This window comes from Amblyomma americanum, chromosome 9 (assembly GCF_052857255.1).
Source record: "Amblyomma americanum isolate KBUSLIRL-KWMA chromosome 9, ASM5285725v1, whole genome shotgun sequence".
Taxonomy (NCBI): domain Eukaryota; kingdom Metazoa; phylum Arthropoda; class Arachnida; order Ixodida; family Ixodidae; genus Amblyomma; species Amblyomma americanum.
This window is the reverse complement of record NC_135505.1, coordinates 134,231,279-134,250,835: the sequence shown is the minus strand read 5'-3', so window position 1 is coordinate 134,250,835 and position 19,557 is coordinate 134,231,279. Positions and strand designations below refer to the sequence as shown.

Genomic DNA, 19,557 nt, shown 5'->3' with positions numbered 1-19,557 from the left:
ACAGCAGGTGGCTCCGGGTCCTTCCGTAGAACAGCGAGGTTGTGAAGGGCGCCGCAGGCAGTTATTATAACTGCTGAGCGCTCAGGGCGGTTTTGGAGGCCCATATCTAAGCATGGAAAGCGGCGCTTCCAAACTCCAAAAGCCCTCTCCACACTGTTTCGGGTTTTGATGTGGGCCGCCTGATACCTGCGTGAAAGACGAGCAGTTTGAAGTAAAAACTTGTATAGCTGTGCTAAACTGAAGAGCACAGCAGTCTGCGCATTACATTCTCAGTGGCCCCATTGCAGCTACTAATGAAGCTTTAATTACATTTGCACTCCTCGGGAAGTATTAAGTCATCTTCAGGGGCCTTGTCCGTCAACCGGTGGCAAATGTATTAAGTCTGAATGTTGAATTTGTGTTGAATTTGATTAGAAAAATGGGAAAAGCATGGGAAAATTAAGTGTTTCGGTAACAAAAAAAATGGAGGATCCACTCTTTGATGTAAAGAGTTTACAGAGCAGAACAGCAGCAAAAGGAGATGACATTCGTACATTTGTGTTGCCTTCAATCAAAGAAACTATGATGTATAAGTTCCCTCTTGTACTTACCTGCCCTCTGGGGTATTTGGTGGGTTGGCATCTGCCAGAGGTGTCATTAAAAATGACATGCAGGGATAACCTGCGTCTCCCAGTAGCAACCCGGGAACTCTCTTCGTCTCGTAGAGGACTCGTGCACGGCTGTTATCAAAAATTCTGCTGTCATGGACTGATCCAGGCCAGCCGACGACCAAGTCGTAAAATTCCAGTCTTGGCCCCGTTAGTGCCTGAGGATAAAATATTATGTCTCTGTCATGAAGATATTCTCAGGAAATGAATATAAATTTTTGTGGCTACATGTCAAATCACTGTACTCTTCAGCAATTAATATCTATTTATATAGCTTAGGTTCTATGTTTTACAAGCAACAAGAGCCAGAAAAATTAGCACATTCATTAAAACGGCGCAAATTGTTTGCTTGCAATGCAAGTGAAAATTTGGTGCTTCATGTAACAGGAACGCTAGGTAACATACATGGTATTTATTAATTTTTACCCTCAAGGTCATGCAGGCATTTCAGAAGGGTGCAGGCAGAAAGAAATGTAAAACAAGCAACGTGAAAAACAAATGACTCCTCCTACATATACAATGTTAGCTAAGAAATAGAGAACAAATTTATTAGTGGATACAGAAGTGTGCAAGCCAAAATATTGAGGCATAACTAAAATATTGTACAAAAATATCCCTCCATCACTGATAAATTGATAGCACAAGTCGTGATGCAGCGCAGGTTCAAAGCACAGCAAGAGATCGATTATCTTTTTTTGCTCAATGTTTACATGAACATTATTTGAATAAGACGACAGCTATGATGGGCAATGTGAAGGAAAGCGGCCCTTATGTTTGTTCTAAATATCAACACGCGTTAATATGATATAATGTCACCTAGATCGCGATAAAGTTTTGCACAAAGAAAAATGGGCTCACCTGCACATTGATCGAAAAGTAACCTTTTCGGTTGCGGAATACTTCTCCGAGTTGACCGCCAGGAGACTTGATTCGGATGTGGGTGCAGTCTATGCACCCAGTCACCCCAGGGAAACGGCCAAGGCGGTAGAAGGCCGTCGTATCCGCTTGGAACTCGGCCGCTGTAGCAGGGAACTTCACAGTTCGCGGGAACAGATGTGCCGCGATCAGCGTTGATATTCGTTCCACTGCACGGCACACCGTCGGTTGCGAAACATTTATCAAGTCACCGGTGACGACTTGGAATGTTCCACTTCCATAAAATCGCAGCGCAACGGCCAGCTGAAGCATCGGTGGCAGCGGGTGACCGCGATTGCTGACGCTCTCTTCCATGGGCAGGCACTTCAGGAGCTCTCGCACGGTGTCCTTCGTAAACCGGTACCGGGATAAAAACTCCCCATCGCTGAAATGCTCCAGCGGGTTTATTCTATCCCGCAAAGCCCGCCGTGGCACAACTGCAGCTTCGCTATCGTCGGCGCCATCGTGAAACAGTTCGTCCACACGTAGCACATGTTCGGCGAACTCGGCGAGCGAGCCGGCAGCCATCTTGACACTGTTGAGGGGGGACGCTTCGGCCGAGGAGGCGTTCAAGGTAGCAACAGCGCCACCTCGAGATTTTGGAGGAAAGCGTGGAGGAGCTCCTCCGTTCGAGGGCCGGTAGGAGTGGAGGAGGGTTTAAGAAGCACGAAACCGGCTTCGAGGAGCAACTCGAGTGAAATTTCAAGTGGAGGTCTGTTTAAGAATACGGGGGTTAGTGTTTAAATCGTCGTAATTTGGAGTTTCAGCACATGAGCGGCAGTTAAGTAGCATGTTGACGTGCTTGGAGATTTGCACAAATGCTGTCAGGTATGAACAAAACAAGATCGATTAGTGATCGCATGTCTTGAGCATTGCAGCCATTGAGGCTGGCACCAAAGTCCGACACCAGAAATCCACAGCTGTTCACTTCCTAAACAAAGAGCTGCTCTTCATTTTTTTGCTGACGGTCATCACCTGTTCGGTTGACACGGTTCGCTTTCCACCTATGGACTGGGCAGAACTGCCCTTATTGGCCGCGTCCTTCTCTGTCGTTGGTGCTCGGTCATCACTCGCAGTCTTGTGAGTGCTAGTCGCTGTTGGAGTCAGCGACTTGGGGAGGTTAAGTCTGGAGTTCTCGATGCCATACTTGGCTTGCAGGTAGCCCAAGACCACTTTGATGTGGCTGAACTCAACGTACTCTGGACAGAGCTCCTTGATTGGAGTCAACCGGCTGATGTCTCCATTTAACTTTGCCACGGCACTGGTGACGGCTTCCAGTATGTCCGCTGTGACTCCAAGGCTGTCCAGGTCAACTGGCAGGCCAACCTGTTCACAGAAATCGAGACAATTATCATCAACCGAACTATGTCTGTCGCAGGCCAAAGGCCTCTCTCGTATCCCTCCAGTTAACCGTGCCCTATATCAGCTGCAACCACCCTATTTCTACAAGTTTCTTACTTTTATCTCCCCGCCCGACTTTGTGGCACCACCAGCTGTTTCACTTCCCATAGAATCCGGTCTGTTACTCTAATTGACCATCCTTTATCGTTTTTTTTTACATGAGTTCTGCGCAAGCTCATTTTCTCTTTGTGACTTCAACTATGATACCATTTACTCATGTTTGTTCAATGACATACTCTGCTCTCTTCTTGTATCTCAACGTTTCCCCTATCATTTTTCTTTACGCATTTTTGAACAAGGCCCATGAATAGTGCTCGCCGCGGAGTGCATGCCTTGGGTGAAGTCTACACTACCGCAGTGGGTAACTAGACGGACGTGCTTGCGATGAGCACAGCCTGCTCTAAAGGAGGTGCCTCCATCACAGAAGCAACAGCTGCCCATCAGTTAGCCAACCAGGAGTGCAATCATGCCTATGCACTCTACCACCATGCAGTGTTCATGCTTTGTGACTATGCTGTGAGAAATAAAAATAGCTTGACTAACATGACATATTGCATTAGCGTAAATGGCAAAGTTACGAATGAGTAATCAATCTCTCCTATCCTCGTGCAGCAGTTTCTAGCATCGGATTATTCTTCGTACCTTCGACTCCACCGCAAATAAATTGTGAGATGGACTAAGGTTCTCAGGCCATAGCAGATATGGTGGCAGTGCTCGTCTCACTTGGTTGGCAAGTTGCAAAACATTTTGGAAAGGTAGAGCAACTTCACTTGAAGTAATCACTGCAAAGTAATCACTTACGGATTTTGGTGTAGGCGAGATGAAACAAAACGAATGCCAATCCAATGACAAACGAGGACCATTCACGCACCTTTACTCAGCCTCATAAGTTTGTTGCGGCACTGTGGAAGCTAGAGACCTCAGCTAATCACGAGAATGCATTAAACTTGTTCCTCCTTGCCTTGCCGTCTGCTTGCAGTGTATGCAGATATGGTTGCAAAAGAGTGCAAATAGACGCCGTCAATGTACCGAGCACTGAAGGAACATTAGGCAGTTTTAGAATAGTGCATGCAGGCTTATGTATGCTGAATGCCAGCATACTGCGAAACATTAAGCTGTTTGCCACATATGTAAACAGAGATGCTACTACTACTTCAGCCTAGTGGCACCATCTGGTTTGTAACAGAAACCATTTTTGTCAACAAACCAACGCTCTTCTTTAGACCTAGGAGCAGCAAAATCGTCACTCGAAATAAAAATAAAGCAGATTTAACACTTATGGATTTTGGTGTAGACGAGATGAGACAAAACGAATATGCCTGATGCCCTTTTATAAACCATGAACACACTCAGTAACAATGACGAATTGACTCCAAAGCGAAGGGTTCTGCTTCAAAGCACGACACTATGTTGGAAACACTATTTTGCCATACGCGAGAGTCTCGCATGCTAAACTAGGGAAATGCCCATTTTATACTGGTGCAACACTCTGCAGTGTCATACGTTGCCTCTGGGCTCATAGCAGCCTTTGTAGTGCTGCAAAGAACACCTGCAATGAAGTACAAAGTGAGCAGCATGATTTTCGAGCAACCCAGCCCATTTCCAACATCACATGTTGCCAAATAGGAGATTTAAAAGGGCATATTAGTGCCAGCTGTCGCTGCGAAAATTCAGTTATGTGCTTCACAGCAATGGAACTTTCTGCCTAAATACTTAAGAATTGGCACAGAGTTCAAGAGCTATGGTGTACTAGGAAAGCAATTCCGCTAACTTGTATCAACATGAAACCAATAATCTTTTTGCATGACAAAAAAGGAGTAATGACATAGCTATGCAAATTTCCGCACCATGAAGTAAGTCCCCAGTAAAACATTATGAAACATTTACATCAAATGCACCCATGGTGTTAAAAATTATCCATTTTTCACGCCCCCTCCGATATTTTCCATGATTTTTCTGCACAAAATATGCTCAGAATGCGAGATGTACTGACAAAACACACACAGTGAGGTTCTCGGCTGATCCAAGCTCATGCAGTGAAAGATGGCATCGCAGCCAAGACAGCAACATTAGTGCTTGCAATAAATTAATGTGCAGCTCTTAGTTGCTTTCACAATTAATTTATATTGCTAGGAAAATGCAGAAATGGGACCTCCACTTCATTTAAAAAATCCCCTGATGCAGTGACAATGTTTGAGGAGCTCAAGGTGATGTAGCAAGCCAATCTTCAACAGCTAACAATCTGGCGCTTGAAATATAAAAGCTCTGCAAGCTGGCGCGTACCTTTATTGCTTCAGTGAGGTGCCCCATAATCGTTGTAACAGCGAGGCCACGACTACTCGCGATATCTGTGATGGTTTGGCTTTGACGGTAGTGAAGATAGGTGACACGTTGCGTGTCACTCAGCTGCTGAACAAGGTAGCTAGAGGGATCATTCACGAGCGAAGGTGATCCTGCCGAAGTCTCATGATCATCCAACGGCTGAAGGCCACGTTCTTTACAGAACTGGGCCACTGCATCCACCACTCGTTGACCAAATTTGTTGACTTTAGCTTCGGACACTCCTTCCACCTTCCCCAATCGTTCGAGAGATGTCGGACAACTTTGCGCCATGGCCAACAGGATACGGTTGTTGAACACCATGTACGGAGCATAGCCACACTCTGAGGCCATCTTGTTACGGAGGTCCACCAGCTGGGTGTAGAGCTCAGAGCGAAGCTTCTCGTCTTCTGACGGCTCGCCATTCCTGGCCAGAGACAACAACGACTCCTCCGCTTCCTTCCTGGCTTTCTGCCTGCTCTCGAGGATGTCTGAAAAACCTGTGGCTGCAGCCGGCCTAGGTGGCACAGTCTGCAGAACCTGGGGCTTCGGCAATGGACGAGGAGCTTCCATGTCGGCAAGCTCCATTGTCGGTTCCAGCAGGAGTTCCTCGCTGGTGCACACCCAGTCTTTCGCCTTTTGCGTCAGAACAATGGAAGACAAGAACCGCGCGGCACCGCCCTTTGGCATGCCAGCATTATGAATTGCTTTTTCCTGAAGGTACCCTTCAGACTGCAGCATCCTCGCAAAGGCTTTCCAGAATGCTTCTGTCTTGTGCTTGCCCGTCCCAAAGTAGATGCTGTTCCTCAGATACTCTGGAACTTTTTGTGCAGTTGATCCCCGTAGAACTGCTATGGGCACACTAATTCCATACCTCTGCTTTGTTCCCATCACAACGTCAAACAAAAGTCTGGCTTCCTTGGTGTAGTTGGTCTTACTGTCCTTGACAGTCTGGGCCTGTTCCTTGCCCTTCAGCTTTTCCTGCTTGAGACGGCGTGTACAGTTGTCACAGCAATGAGGCACACCACCGACTATGTCTGCCTCAGCGCCAGCAAAGTGTGCCAGCAGTAACTTCCGTCGGCAACGTGTGCTGCCAAGGTAATGCTGCATCTTGTTCAACATGTCCGTCTTGTGCTGAAGGAACTCAGGATTTTGAATGTCCTTGAGGAGGTACTTGTTGGTGACCAGGTCTCTACTGTTAAAATATGCAACGCATGTGCTGGGCAGGCCATCACGGCCGGCCCTGCCGATTTCTTGGTAGTAGGATTCAATGTCCCTTGGAGCACCATAGTGGACGATCCTCCGTACATCTGGCTTGTCAATGCCCATGCCGAATGCCACCGTCGCCACGACAACCTGCACTTTGTCCTCCAAAAACATTGTGTGGGATTTCTTCCTAGCTTCCAGCGACAGGCCAGCATGGTAAAGAGCACTTTGGAATCCCAAGTTGCTGAGTGTCTCGTTGACTTCTTCCGTGGCACTTCTTGTGGGACAGTAGACAATAGTGGGGCTGTCATCATGGGGAATGGCTTCCCTCAGGTCATCTACCATGATCCCTTTGCGCCTGACCTCGAGGTACAGGTTTGGCCTGTCAAAGCTTGTACAAGTCAGAATAACATTCTTCAGCGAGAGGGCTCGTATGATATCATCTCTGACATTTGGCGTAGCAGTGGCTGTAAGGGCAAGGAAGGGAACGTGCTCGAAGCTCGCTCGAAGATTGCCAAGCTTCCGGTATGAATGCCTGAAGTCGTGACCCCACTGTGACACGCAGTGGGCTTCGTCTATGGCAAACAAGGTGATGCCCACCCGCTCATCGAGCGTTCTCAGGAGACCGACACCCGATTCGGCGTACTCTGGCGTGATGTAAACTACCCTGTACTGGCCGGCTTCGAGGTCCCGGGTGACTTCGTACTGCCTGTTTTGCGCCGAGCCTAAAAGACACGCCGGAATGTTGGCGGCAGCCAATGCCCGGACTTGATCTTCCATTAAGGAGATCAGCGGTGACACCACTACAGCCGTTTTGCCCGTGTAGACCGGCGGGTACTGGTAGCACAGGCTCTTTCCGTAGCCTGTCGCCATGACGACGCAGTTGTCTCTTTTCTCCTCCAAAACTGAGCGCACTATTTTCCACTGCATAGGCCTGAAAGCACTGTGACCGAAGTTCGCTCTCAATATGCGAAGGTGCTTTTCCGAAGGCGGCGGTTCGTTGTTCAGCGATTCCTCCGTGGTAACTTCGAATGCGGGACCTGCACTGGCCTCACAGAAACTGTCGAATTCGTCGTCGGTTTCGATGTCGTAATTGTCGGTGCCTGCCCCATCACAGTCATTTTGCGATTCGCTTTTCACATTGACAGCCGGACCGGGTGCGCTTTCCTTACTTGCACCTTCGGCAAGTTCGCACATTGCAGCCATGTCGAAGTCGTCGTCGCTTCCCCAGCCGTCGCTATCGCCCATGTCTTTGCACGCTTGAGATGCCGAGCTCTTTTTGAGCTCGTCCCTCACCTCAGCGAGCGTTTCAGAGACGATTTTGAGTCGAGACTCCGCGACTTTGAAACCGTCGGAGGTTTCGCAGTCTTCGTCTGCAAGGTGTTGGATATCGTCGAGCAGCCCGCGAATGTTGGACAGCACAACGCGAACATCCGCTGACATGTTGCAGCGTCGCTGCCCAAAGGCAATAACAAGTTGAAAATGACAGTTTCGCTTATTAATGAATGCAGATAGTGGCACAAATCAAACAAGAGCGGGCCATCCATGCGAGTGCGAGCCGCGCGAACTGTGAACACCTTCGTACAGACGAGAGTAGGGACACTGTCCGACTGGATATTAGATTGTTAGCTGCTTTTTATTTTTCAAAGCCACCGCGACGTTACGCATCTGTTGTTTGCGCATTGATATTAAACTGTCCTGACGTTTCGATCACAGAGTTTTTTAGTATGTAGATTTAACATGTCGCATTTGTTGGGCTTTCTGCTACTTAAAAACCCTCGTTGTCTGTAGAGCTTGGTCACAAACATGGCGCGCACGCATTGGCGGCCATTTTTAAATCAATTTTATTGCGGTTTGACGAACGGTTTGCTTTATTCCACCAAGTGTAGCAAGTCTTTACCCGCACATTATGAGGACATTTATGTCGTCGATACTGGCACAAACGTCTGTGCAAAAACTCATTCAGTGCGACTGACAAGCGAAAGCGGCAAGTAAGTAGGCACATTTACAGACGCGATGGGACGTAGCCTACGCATTTTTCGCCGGTTAGAACCGATCACGTTAAAACGAAAACGTTAACGCCGGTGAGCAAATACGGTGGGCCTGGAAACAGTGCCAAGGTGGTGATTCCTTTGGAAACAGTCACGGATTGGCCATCATATTGTTTACAGAGGGCGCAGCCGTGCAGAGCTGCGCGCGACCATTTTTGTTTTAGGTTTGTTTTCACTTTCGGGCGCAGTTTCCCCCCTAGACAACGTTATCCCTGTGCTTCGAGTCCGAGAGCGGCGGTGATTCTCCACTGACAAAAAGGTACGGGCGCGACGCTTATGGCGAAACCAAAAACCGCCTATTCTTTGGCAACGGCGCTTTACTTCAGCCGTACCGTCAACTTGAACCGACAGCGTCGTTAAGCGCATGCGATGTGCTCGAGCTCTCGAATGTGATGCCCGCTGTATCGGAGCGGCATCGGTTGCCCGGGCAGGGTGCTGCACGAAGAAAGAAGAAAAGGCGGCCGTGTCGGTTTACGGCGGAAGTGCGCGCTTAATCGCCTATGTTCTACTCTTTTCCGCCTTCTTCTTTCTTCTCATTGGGTGCGAGCGCGCGATGCTTATTTCAAATAGGAAATAAATAGGTCGTTCGACTGACTGCACCACTGAGCGTGCAGGGCGTCTTTTCCGTAGCCTCGAGTTGTTAGCGCCGGTGTGAGGGCGACACGCGGTTGTGAAACCTAGTATGCATGCCGTTAGACGTGCAGTGCGCGCTGTAAGAGCCCAATTTTAACGGAAAAGATTGTAACGGACGCGTTTTCGGTTTCCGTACTACGGTTAGCGCGGCGTCGGTGGCGCCCTGCCGAATTCGCTTCCGTCCGGCAGGGTTTTATTGCTTCCTGGTGTAAACATCTCGGCCCGGTATTGAGAAGAAATAAAGCTTCTCTCCACTTCGAAACTGGCTGTGAGTTGAGCTACGTTCCGCGTGCGTTGATTGTTGTTTCTGTTCGCTTTTTTTTTTTCTGTTCCGTTCTCGTCAACAGGCGGAGAGAATGAACAGTGATGGCGCAACGGCGGCTTCGGAAGCTTTCGTGAAGAAATCCCTCGTCTGCTTTATTCAGCAAGAGACTGGCGAAGACTCTACAGAGTAAGAAAAACAACCTGGAAAACGCTAAGCTGTTTGCGAAGCTGTTGATATTTAATTACTTGCGGATGATTTGTGCACTGACTGGGCTGTCGGCCTTTTAAGAAATAAAATTAATTAAAAATGAAACAGTCCGAAAATCCAATGAAAAGAAGTTCTTTGCAGGCAGGATGAAAGCTGCGAAGTGGGTTTTAAAAAATGCTGAAAAATATAATGAAACGACATTCACCGTGCGGATGTGCAGCAGGAGCGTGGGATATGCATTGAGCAATGCCCAGTGTATGTGGTTGTATAATCTCTAACGATTACTAATATGTTAGCTGTAGTTGGTGCAACACTGATTTGCCTCTTTTGCTAAAGGTGTTTGTTTTTTTTTTTTCAAGAAAAACTGTGAAATTAGCTATGTACCACTCTGGTGTAAATGGCTGTTGTGCATCGTTGTGATTAACTAAGAACTCACCTGATGTTGATTATGAAAAAGAAAACATCGCTGTGACGGTGTAGTTCGTACAAGTACTACGAGTGGAACATGCATTACAGAGACACGTTTCTCAAGTCATGAGGCATGCTAATAATTGCATGCCTGTGTGTGAGAAATTGAGTGCCATAGTTATGTGGCCGCCTAGTATGCTCCTGAAATTCTAGTATGGTGGATGGGATGCCGATTGTGAGATCCTGTTGCACTTACATTTCATGTGTCTGATGCCTTAATATAAAGCAGATGGGGAAAAATAATACGTGAAGACAGCTGCTGGCATTCTGCGACCGCAGTTTAACAAAAAAATGCCTACAACAAAACTTCATTTTTGCCATTTCCAGCATGATTGACGAAATTCTGCTGGCCTACGTTGTGGGGATCTTGGAGTCGGACATAGCCGAAGAAGGATTTGATGTCCTGGAGTTCAAAGAGATGCTTTCAGCTTACATCCCAAGTTTTGACTCAATATCAGAGTAAGCACACTTTCTAGAAAACCTCGATTTGCCAAGTCTGAGAGACCACACAAGTGTGTTATATTTTTTGGAAGCGGGCAAATTAAATGTGAATTGTAGTACCTGGTTTTTGTTTCTAAGTAAACAAGCAAGAATTGGAAATTCCATTTGAACCACTTGGTTTTTGGACACCATTCAGACTCATAATAGACTAACCAATAGAATTGATGTGTCCAATTGCCTGTACTATTAAATTCATTTGAATCCGGTTTTAGTGCTCAGTAAAATTCAGTCTTTTTTTTTTTTACTAGCTCTGTAAAAGATTTTTGTGCAGTTTGTTGTGGACAGAGTACTACATTCTAATCACAGAGACCATGCATTCACCACAAATGGCACTTTAATTTATTAACTAGGAAAGAGCAGTCAACAAAAATACAAGTGTCATCATCACTGGCCGATTTTGCAAGCACAGTGCATACGCTAACACCGATTTTTGTTTGTGAATTCCGAAGGCTACACTTCGCTACCATTCGCTTCAAAACGGTGGTGACGCGTCCTTTTCCGCTACAACTTGAAGATTTTTAAATCCAATTCTCTTGGCGATAATTGCATCTTTTGCTGCCATACAAATGTCAATACACCCGGAAAGATTCAAAGAATTTAATTTGGCTGATAATAATAGTTGCATTGGTTTGTTTGTTGGGCAGGGCATGTAATGCGAAGGCAAGATAACCGCTGGTCCTTAAGGGTAATGGAGTGGATTCCAAGTAAAGGCAAGCGTAGAATGGGGTGGCAGAAGGTTAGGTGGGCGGATGAGATTAAGAAGTTTGCAGGCATAGGGTGGGCGCAACTGGCAAAGGACAGGGTTAATTAAAGAGACATGGGAGAGGCCTTTGCCCGGCAGTGGGTGTAGTCAGGCTGATGATGATGATGAATAATTGCATGAAGTTGTCCTTAGTTTCCCCTTTTAATTAACAAGGTTTTATGCAAATTTAACCATGGTGTCAAGACTATGCCTTCTGCTTTCGCAGCGGAAAAATATCATCTTGGGTGAGACTACTTTGCAGCAAAGTTGGCAAGCATACCCAAAGTAAGAGCCTTTTTTTTATATCTGTACGTGCTTTTATATTCCTTGGCTGTGCATTTAAAGCATTTCCTTCTTTTTTTACCGTTGCAGCAAAAAGAACAGAAAGCTTGGTGATGTCTCCAATCATCTCGCCTGAGAGCAAGGTCTCCAATAAGTCGGCTCCACGGTCCCGTAACACCAGCCAATCAGAAGAGGACGTTGGGAAGCCTAACCGCATTGCTGTCTGTGTGAGTCTGGTTTCCAGTGCTACTCTTTCTGAACAGGGCACATCCCAGTATTTTGTCTTCACTCAAGAGCAAGTGGTCTCGGACCTAAGGGTCTGCGAATAAATCTTTTTGTCTTTCTTAAAAACTACTGCACTGACACCTGTCACAGCAGTGGTAGAATTCTTTTGTTGCTTATGCAGTGTTATGCATTGTTGCTTCTGGGCAGTATGGGTGTACATGGGTGTACACTTGGATAGATGTCAAGAATGCAGCGGCGAATACCCCTCAAAGGCGGCCTAATGGTGTTGACCGTTCACCATGGCGCCTCGTATAATTCCCTAGTGTGACATCGCAGGTATCTGGCAGGATCCTCCTTGAAATGGGATTAACTGTGGCGTCTTGACGATCGTTCGACACCATTGGCTGGAGTGCCTCGTTTGAGCGGTATTATCTGCCTTCTTGAGTTGTTTGACTATAGTTATGCGTAAGGACGGGGAACAGTCTGCTGAAGAAGAGCGAGAGTCAGCGCAGTGAAATAGGAGTCGTCTAATTGGGGGTGGGGGGGTAGATGACTTAACATGTGGCGAAAATTCACGTGAATTATGACAGCTGCGCTCTGTTGCTTGAGTAGGTGGCGCCATCTTTTGATGCCTCGGGTAACAACAAAATTCTTGTCAGGTATTCAGTTGCTTTTGTTGCCGACGCAGCATATGTGGTGTTTTACCTGCTGGTTGTGGTTAGGCTTGTTGTTGTGTTGTGCTCTCTGTTCAGTTTTGTGTGAGCTAAGTATGTGGGAAAGGGTTTGGCACCACAGTTCATGCAGAAGCAGCTTCTTGCTCAGTGGACAAACATACTGGACTCTTTCGACCTGTATGCAGAAGCCATGAAGAAGTTTAGTTGTGTTTGGTAGTTGTGCACATAAATTTCCATGGCAACATGCCATGGAAACTTTGCCTTTGCTTTTGTAATCTTGTAATGGCATTAACTGAAGTTAACGATTTATACTAATCAGGGCACACATGTTTTCTTATTTCAGTATTCATTCATTGGAATTCAGTTGTGCTTGTTCAAGTAACATAGAGCATGTCTGAGACCTGGTTGTGTTAGAAATGAGAATTTTTTTTTTTTTTTTGCTGGAATGGAAAGAGCTGGAGATTTCTGCTCTGGACAATATTTTACGCTATCCCTGTACCACATTTACTTCCGCCACACACTCGCACAATAAGTATGTTTCTTGCATTAGCCATTACAGATTGGAAATATGTCATTTGACCATGGTGAAAATTTTACACTGTGTATTAAATTTTCATGCCAAAAATTAGTTGCAGGCTTTTTTACAGCAAGCATGTCCATTATGTGGGCAAACACGGCATTACCAAGACTTGGAAAGAATGTTATCTTTTTCCTCATTTGCTGATGCCTTGTAGGATGAGTCAGAGCTGTGCGATGGAACCACATTCCGCACACTGTGCGAGATGTTCCCGGCGGCGTGCGCGCTAGAGGTTCGACGCTGCCTCATGGTTGCCGGCGGCGACACGGAGGCCGCTGCACAGCTGCTGCTGCAGCGCGACACGGCTGCGGAGGCCCTCCTTTCCGGACCTGCGCACGGATCGGCAAACCCCCGGAGAGATACCTCGGCACTTCCACTCGGCGACAAGGAGCTCAGAGAACAAATTCTGACCAGGTTTGCGATATGTGCCACGTTTTTCAGCAGCGAGGGGAAACTAATCCTGCAGCCAGATTTTTCATCTTGAACTCCAGTAATGGACCCGCCGCGGTGGCTCAGTGGTTAGGGCGCTCGACTACTGATCCGGAGTTCCCGGGTTCGAACCTGACCGCGGCGGCTGCATTTTATGGAGGAAAAACGCTAAGGCACCCGTGTGCTGTGCGATGATGTCAGTGCAGGTTAAGGATCCCCAGGTGGTCGAAATTATTCTGGAGCCCTCCACTACGGCACCTCTTCCTTCCTTTCTTCTTTCACTCCCTCCTCTATCCCTTCCCTTATGGCCCGGTTCAGGTGTCCAAGGATATATGAGACAGATACTGCGCCATTTCCTTTCCCCAAAAACAAATTATTAACTCCAGTAATGGAAGCAGCAAGAAGGCATATTTTTCTTGCTGGTATTGCAATATAGCTGTCTTGGGAGCATAGTTCTATATAAAGTTCTGTGCAAAAAAAAAATATGGGAAGAATAGAGCTTTTCTTTTAATAATCTGCGTGCCTCATACAGTGTGCAAAAGTGTGGGGGAAAACATCAGTGGTTTGACAACAGATCCTGCCAAAAAGATATAAGTCATGATCATCATCACTACCAACACCAGCCTTAGTGTGCACACTGCAGGACAAAGGCCTCCCCCATATCTCTCCAGTAGAACCTCATTGATTCGAAACCCGTTGGACCACTTAAAATTTTCCAGTTAACCGGGTTTCCAAATTTACCTGAATCGAAGCAAAACATAATAGGTGGGCAAAATGTTCAATCACTTGCAGCACTTTACAGTCGTTACCATTTTACTCAACAAAGCTGCGGTTGATGTTTAGCGATTAATTCCTCCAGCAGTGGGAGCTCATTTGTACTCTTGGTCGCCACATCGCTTGAGGGAGCTGAAAAATCGGTCACGCCGGTTTCGACGTCTGCAGAGCGTATTTGCGCATCTCTTTCCATGCAACTTCATTAACAGCAAAGTTTTTTGCTGTTCGCTGACACTTTTCTGCTCTGACATTCTCGGTACGGCCGAGGGAGGCAGCGGCGGTGGCCAAGGTTGGGTGCTTCAGGTTATGGGTGCGGCGCAGCGAAGGCGCATGTGTCGCAGGAGTGTTCTCGGGGAAGAGTGCACATGCGTAGTCTTTCGGGCCAATCTGGCCGTGGCGCAGTGTATTTTGTATCATCGAGTTCAATGCAGCATGGTATGCACAAAATAGACTCTGTGCTGTGTTTCGGGCCTGACGCAGTCCGAGCACTTCTAACACCGCCGAACTGTGATCAGGCACCAGTGAACGGGAGAACGTCACTTTGTCTGGCGTGATGTCATCATGCCGCTGCTGTCTGCGCAATGGTGCATGGAGTGTTGGCGAGTCTGATTAAGCGTCGTGCCGCTTAATGCGGGCTATTACAAGCGGCGTCACGCTGCATTGTCAGTTGAATTTGGGTACTCCTGATTTTGCGATGAATTCGGCTCTTCCTGCTTAGCACCCCAGTTCTTCGAAATAACCGGGGCAGTGCCAGCTTCCGGCTCAAATTATCCAGTGAAATTTACATAGCAAAAATATGGCACTGCAGAAATCCTACAAATTATCCGGGTTTTCGGATGAACCGATACTGGATTATCGAGGTGTTGCATGCCACGTGATGGTGTGTGGAAAAATTTTGGTTACGTAGGCAGATTGAGCTTAAAGGCGTGAAGACAAGCATGCCATTGTGGCGTTCTTAACCAGCTCCAAATGTGTGTGTACTTTTTGCCATGATGCATGATCTACTGGGATACACACGCTGACACTGCTGTGTTTCATGCAGTACTCATAATAAACAAAGCCATTGCTTGTGATGGAGTGTATAGGACCGTATGGTCCGTATCGAACCGTATCGACTGGGGAATAACGGAAGTCGGCCTATATCGATACATTGCTGTGTTCTAATGACAAAGACTCTGCTTTCAATGAAAACGGAGCTTTTATAAGACAGAAACTGTCAGAAAGTGAAATGCAGGTACTGCCACCACTGGCCGTTATCATGAGCAAACTGCAGTGCTGCGCGAAGACAGTTTTCTGTGCACGCATCCCCGAGGCTATGCTACGCTACTATTACCTTCCATACAATGATCACGGGGGCATTTTCGGCCTTGACGTTGCGATTTTGAACAGAGTGATGACAAATACAATTTCCTTGGCGATAAATGTGTGTTTTGCTGCCATACAAACATCAGCATAGCTAGGAAGGGCATAGACTTGAATTTTAGTAAGAAAAAAAAAATTGGATGGACTTGCCTTCGAGTGTCCCTTTGACTTGCAGGACCGGTGGTTGCCTTGATGCACTAAGTCGTATCCATGCGTGTGACTAATGCTGGCAAACCTGCTCTGCCTTTTCAGATATGGCTACATCGATCAGGATGAAGACGAGAAGGAGCATAGGCCAGTTGCACCAAAGACGGTGAGCTTGCACATAGTGGTACCAATGCTGTCCACAGTGGCCTAGCGGTTTTGGAACTTACCTCAAATAGGAGAGGAGGTGTTGGGTTGGTTTGATTCCCAGTGCCACTGGGTTCCCCACTAGTTTTCCAGTAGGTACAAGCTTTCTCTCGACTCAGTGATAGGCTTTTTGTGAAATGAAAAGCTTGTGGAAAAGGTTTGACCAAACCGCAACGGTGGTCTGGTGTTTCGGGCATACCCCTTGTGTACTGGAGTGGTGATAGTTTCAATTTCTACTGCTGTGCCATGCCCAGTGCTAGGTTTTCTTTGGAGCAAAATGCTTGGAAAAAGGGTCCCTGACCAAACCACTTGCCAAACTTGTCCGAAAATAGTCAGCCTTGCACAGAAGTGTTGCCCTGCAAAACAGGACCATTGCAGCCAAATGGCTTTGAGAGAAGCTGAAATTGCATAAAATTTTCAAGATAAAAGCTGCAGGGTCTTGTTGGTTGTGCATACCTGATTGGTCATGCTCATTACAGTCGAAAAGGCATTGCATGTGAAGCAAGCAAAAGCAAGCACTAAATTGTTTTTGCAGTTCATTTTTGTGCCTTATAATAAATTACAGTTAAGACAGGAACCAAATTCAAGGAAAAAAAGTCACATAAGCATAAGAGAGTAATGGTTGCATCACCATGGGTCATGTGACTTTTCTGTGACGACATTTTGTGCAGGCAATGGCTACTCAATCTTGAGGAGGTCTGGCATTAAGAGCTAGCGCTGCGCACTGCAAAAGAGAGAATGCATGTAGTTTAGAAAGCTCCGTCAAATGAGCCACGTTTTTTGTCGCCCATTGCCACTCCCAGCAGACAATGCTGCAGTTAGTGAAATGCTGCTTTGAAGGCGACATCTGTGACACAATTTGATTACTTCTATGCATGCTGTCAGTACAGTAATCCCTCGTTATAACGAAGTCAGCGGGATGGCAAAAAAATTCGTTATAAGCGGTAATTCGATATAAGCTACCACCCGAAAAAACTAAAGCAGTTGAGCTTTAATTGCTCCGAAACTGCGAGGAAGTCAAAATGCAATGTACTTAGTGTAGCAAAACTTTATTCAGGTGTAAAAAAGGCTGTTAGCTTTGGCTGTTTCAAGTTCTTACTGGGCACGCGCAACCCCTGCTCTAATCTGACCAAGCATTGCACGAGGCCGTGGGTGATCGCCACCCATGCATTCGTTCAACCTTTGGGGTATTTCGAATCGCGGAGGCAGTGGCCACTTTTATTGGGCGGCGGGTCAAGAGTATCGCCGTATGGTGCTGGAAAGCGCTGCAAATGCCGTGGCTGGAGTCTGAAGTATTGCTCAAAAAACGATTAGCCACTTATTGTGGGTATGCAGCGCGATCGTGAAAACTGAATGGTTTTGCAGTAGGGGTATTGCATGATTACTGGGAATTTTTTTCCTGAGGTGTGCAGCCATGAAGTCTGCAAAACGCGAGTTTTTCGGAACACGATTATCGATGACGCTGTGCTAATTCTACGGTTCGAGTGTCGGTGTTCGCACAGCGTCGCGTCCGTGCCGTTGACAGATGTCTAGGAACAAAATTCAATGACCCTACCACGCATTAGACCGTTTGTCTAGTCAGATGGCGCGAATCAAGCATGACCGGCTCGAGATAATAGCTAGGGAAACACCATGGTTGCGTTGACGCACCATGTTGACAGCCCGACTCGCCGCTGGTGACGCTTGGATTTTTTGTGTTTTCGGCAAGTTATCGGTCAATTTGCACCGTCGAAAGTGCAACGAAACTTGGGGGCAGTGTTTTATTGCAATGCAGGCCGATTATGGCGAGCGGCGAGCAAATTTCTAGACCGGCTTTCCCAAAGTCGCCTTCCCGGTTTGTTAACGTAGCTCCTCGCGTCGAACATGGCGAAGGGCATGCGACGAGCAGTCGCTTGCGTCCAGGCAGCAGCTTAACACTTGCAAGTGCGACCTGCGGGTTGCCTTCTCGTTGGAAGCGAAAACTCTCGGGAATGATGTTGTCAGTGCACTTTCCAGAGTTTCGTCTTCTTTGGCCGACACGTGAAACTGTTAGGCTTAGCAATGACCACGGCAGCCAGGGAGCAGCTCAGTTCATTGCCCCGTGCGTCCGTGGTCGACATCGTTGCCAAAAGCTCGATTCGCTCGCTGATTTATTCAGCAGTTAGTGACTCACTCAGGCGCGCGGTTCAGGCGCGCTGCACCATGGAATTTGACAGCTTTCGTTCGCTCCGCTGTAAACAGCTCGTGGCACTCGGCACTTGCTTGGTACCCGTTACTAGGCAGGTCATCGATCGTAGGGTTGGTACTTTTGTGGCCTGTTCTGCGCCTGCTTGAGACTAATTCGTCGGTGGTATTAATTTGACATTGCATGCGGAAAAGGGTCGCTGGCGCTCGCCACTTCGCTCTAAGGCGGTCAAGCTCTTCGTGCGCTTCGAGTAATGCGGCTTAAAATGCATGCGTTTGAGTCGGGACTGGAATAAAATTCGAATAAAGCGATATTTCCAGTAAAGCAATTTTCTTATAACAAGGGATTACTGTAATTACTTATTGCAGGTAACCTGAAGTGTTCAGAAAACGCTTGTAGACCTACCTTTGTGCACTAAATAAAATGATGCGTGCTGAGTGTAATATGATTAAAGCAGCAAGTGCAGTTTGTTGCAAGATTTCTGCTGCCAGTTTTCTTGAGTTCGCAGGTGCAGTTCGTCATTTTGTGTGCGTAACCGGAGTATGAGCTGAGAAGCATGTTCGTCGCCCCTCCACCTCCTTTTTTCCGCCTCAGGAGCCCAAGAAGCTCATCCGCTACCGTGACAACAAGATTGTCAGCGTCAAGGGTGAGAAGTACTCCGAGGTGAAGCGGGAGGAAAGTGATGACATGAAGCGGACCTACGTCACTCTAAAGCCGGCCCGGCAATATAGGTTCCACTAGGGTCCAAGAGGAAGGAGGGTGTTGCTTTTCCCCGCTTTGCGAGTCGCACTGCTTGAAGCATGCCCGCGTGACCAATTATCGGTGCTGCTATCGCTGCCACCATTGTTAGGACGCTCCCCGCGATTTACAAGCCCTTGCTTGGGCGAGAGTAGAGTCGCGAGCAATGCCAGTCGGTCGGCGTTCGTGTTACGAAACTGGGAGACACATTGGGGTTGAAGGACGAGGTGGGCCGCGGGGCGCGGACTCCCTTGCCGCAACTTTTCTGTCATCTTTGAGCGTGGTTTCTCTCCGCTGCACTTCCCGGTTTTGCAGGACGAATGCACGTTAGCGTAGAGGCTGCCGCGTTTCTCAACTTTCTTTTCCGGTCACGTCCGACCGCTCTGTCACTTTGCGTGTTCCACAAAGGAGCCCCTCTCTGCGTATGCGTCGTCTGGGTTTAGAAGTCTGCCTTCACAGACGTTCTGCGCGGATCACGTGAATTACAGCGAGTCGGCTGCAGTCTCAATTACTGCTCTACGTAGTGAAAATTGCTCTTAACGTCATTAGCAAATCAGCCTTGAAAGCATAGCTAAATTTGATGCTGTTTTTTCGTGCAAGCGCAGTCACTAGAGTGGTTTTCACTC

The 19,557-nt window shown here is 47.3% G+C and overlaps 2 protein-coding genes across 4 annotated transcripts; one reads left to right on the top strand and one right to left on the bottom strand.

The window, feature by feature from the left end:
- Positions 1 to 2,300: 2,300 nt before the first annotated feature.
- LOC144104448 (bifunctional 3'-5' exonuclease/ATP-dependent helicase WRN-like) lies at positions 2,301 to 8,100 on the bottom strand. The gene is made up of 2 exons (XM_077637447.1): positions 5,247 to 8,100; positions 2,301 to 2,888 (listed from the first exon to the last, which is right to left on the bottom strand). Exons 1-2 carry the CDS (start codon positions 7,929 to 7,931, stop codon positions 2,487 to 2,489), a joined length of 3,087 nt encoding a protein of 1,028 aa, XP_077493573.1. The 5' UTR covers positions 7,932 to 8,100; the 3' UTR covers positions 2,301 to 2,486.
- A 193-nt stretch (positions 8,101 to 8,293) lies between these two features.
- On the top strand, positions 8,294 to 19,512 carry LOC144104449 (CUE domain-containing protein 2-A-like). 3 transcript variants are annotated; one of them, XM_077637449.1, is made up of 8 exons: positions 8,294 to 8,479; positions 9,520 to 9,623; positions 10,440 to 10,571; positions 11,582 to 11,640; positions 11,728 to 11,864; positions 13,271 to 13,527; positions 15,931 to 15,991; positions 18,788 to 19,512. In XM_077637449.1, exons 2-8 carry the CDS (start codon positions 9,529 to 9,531, stop codon positions 18,932 to 18,934), a joined length of 888 nt encoding a protein of 295 aa, XP_077493575.1. In that variant the 5' UTR covers positions 8,294 to 8,479; positions 9,520 to 9,528; the 3' UTR covers positions 18,935 to 19,512. The 3 variants fall into 3 exon arrangements, with proteins under 3 accessions (XP_077493575.1, XP_077493574.1, XP_077493576.1); XM_077637448.1 differs by lacking the exon at positions 8,294 to 8,479 and adding an exon at positions 8,645 to 8,798; XM_077637450.1 differs by lacking the exon at positions 8,294 to 8,479 and adding an exon at positions 9,016 to 9,440.
- Positions 19,513 to 19,557: the final 45 nt, after the last annotated feature.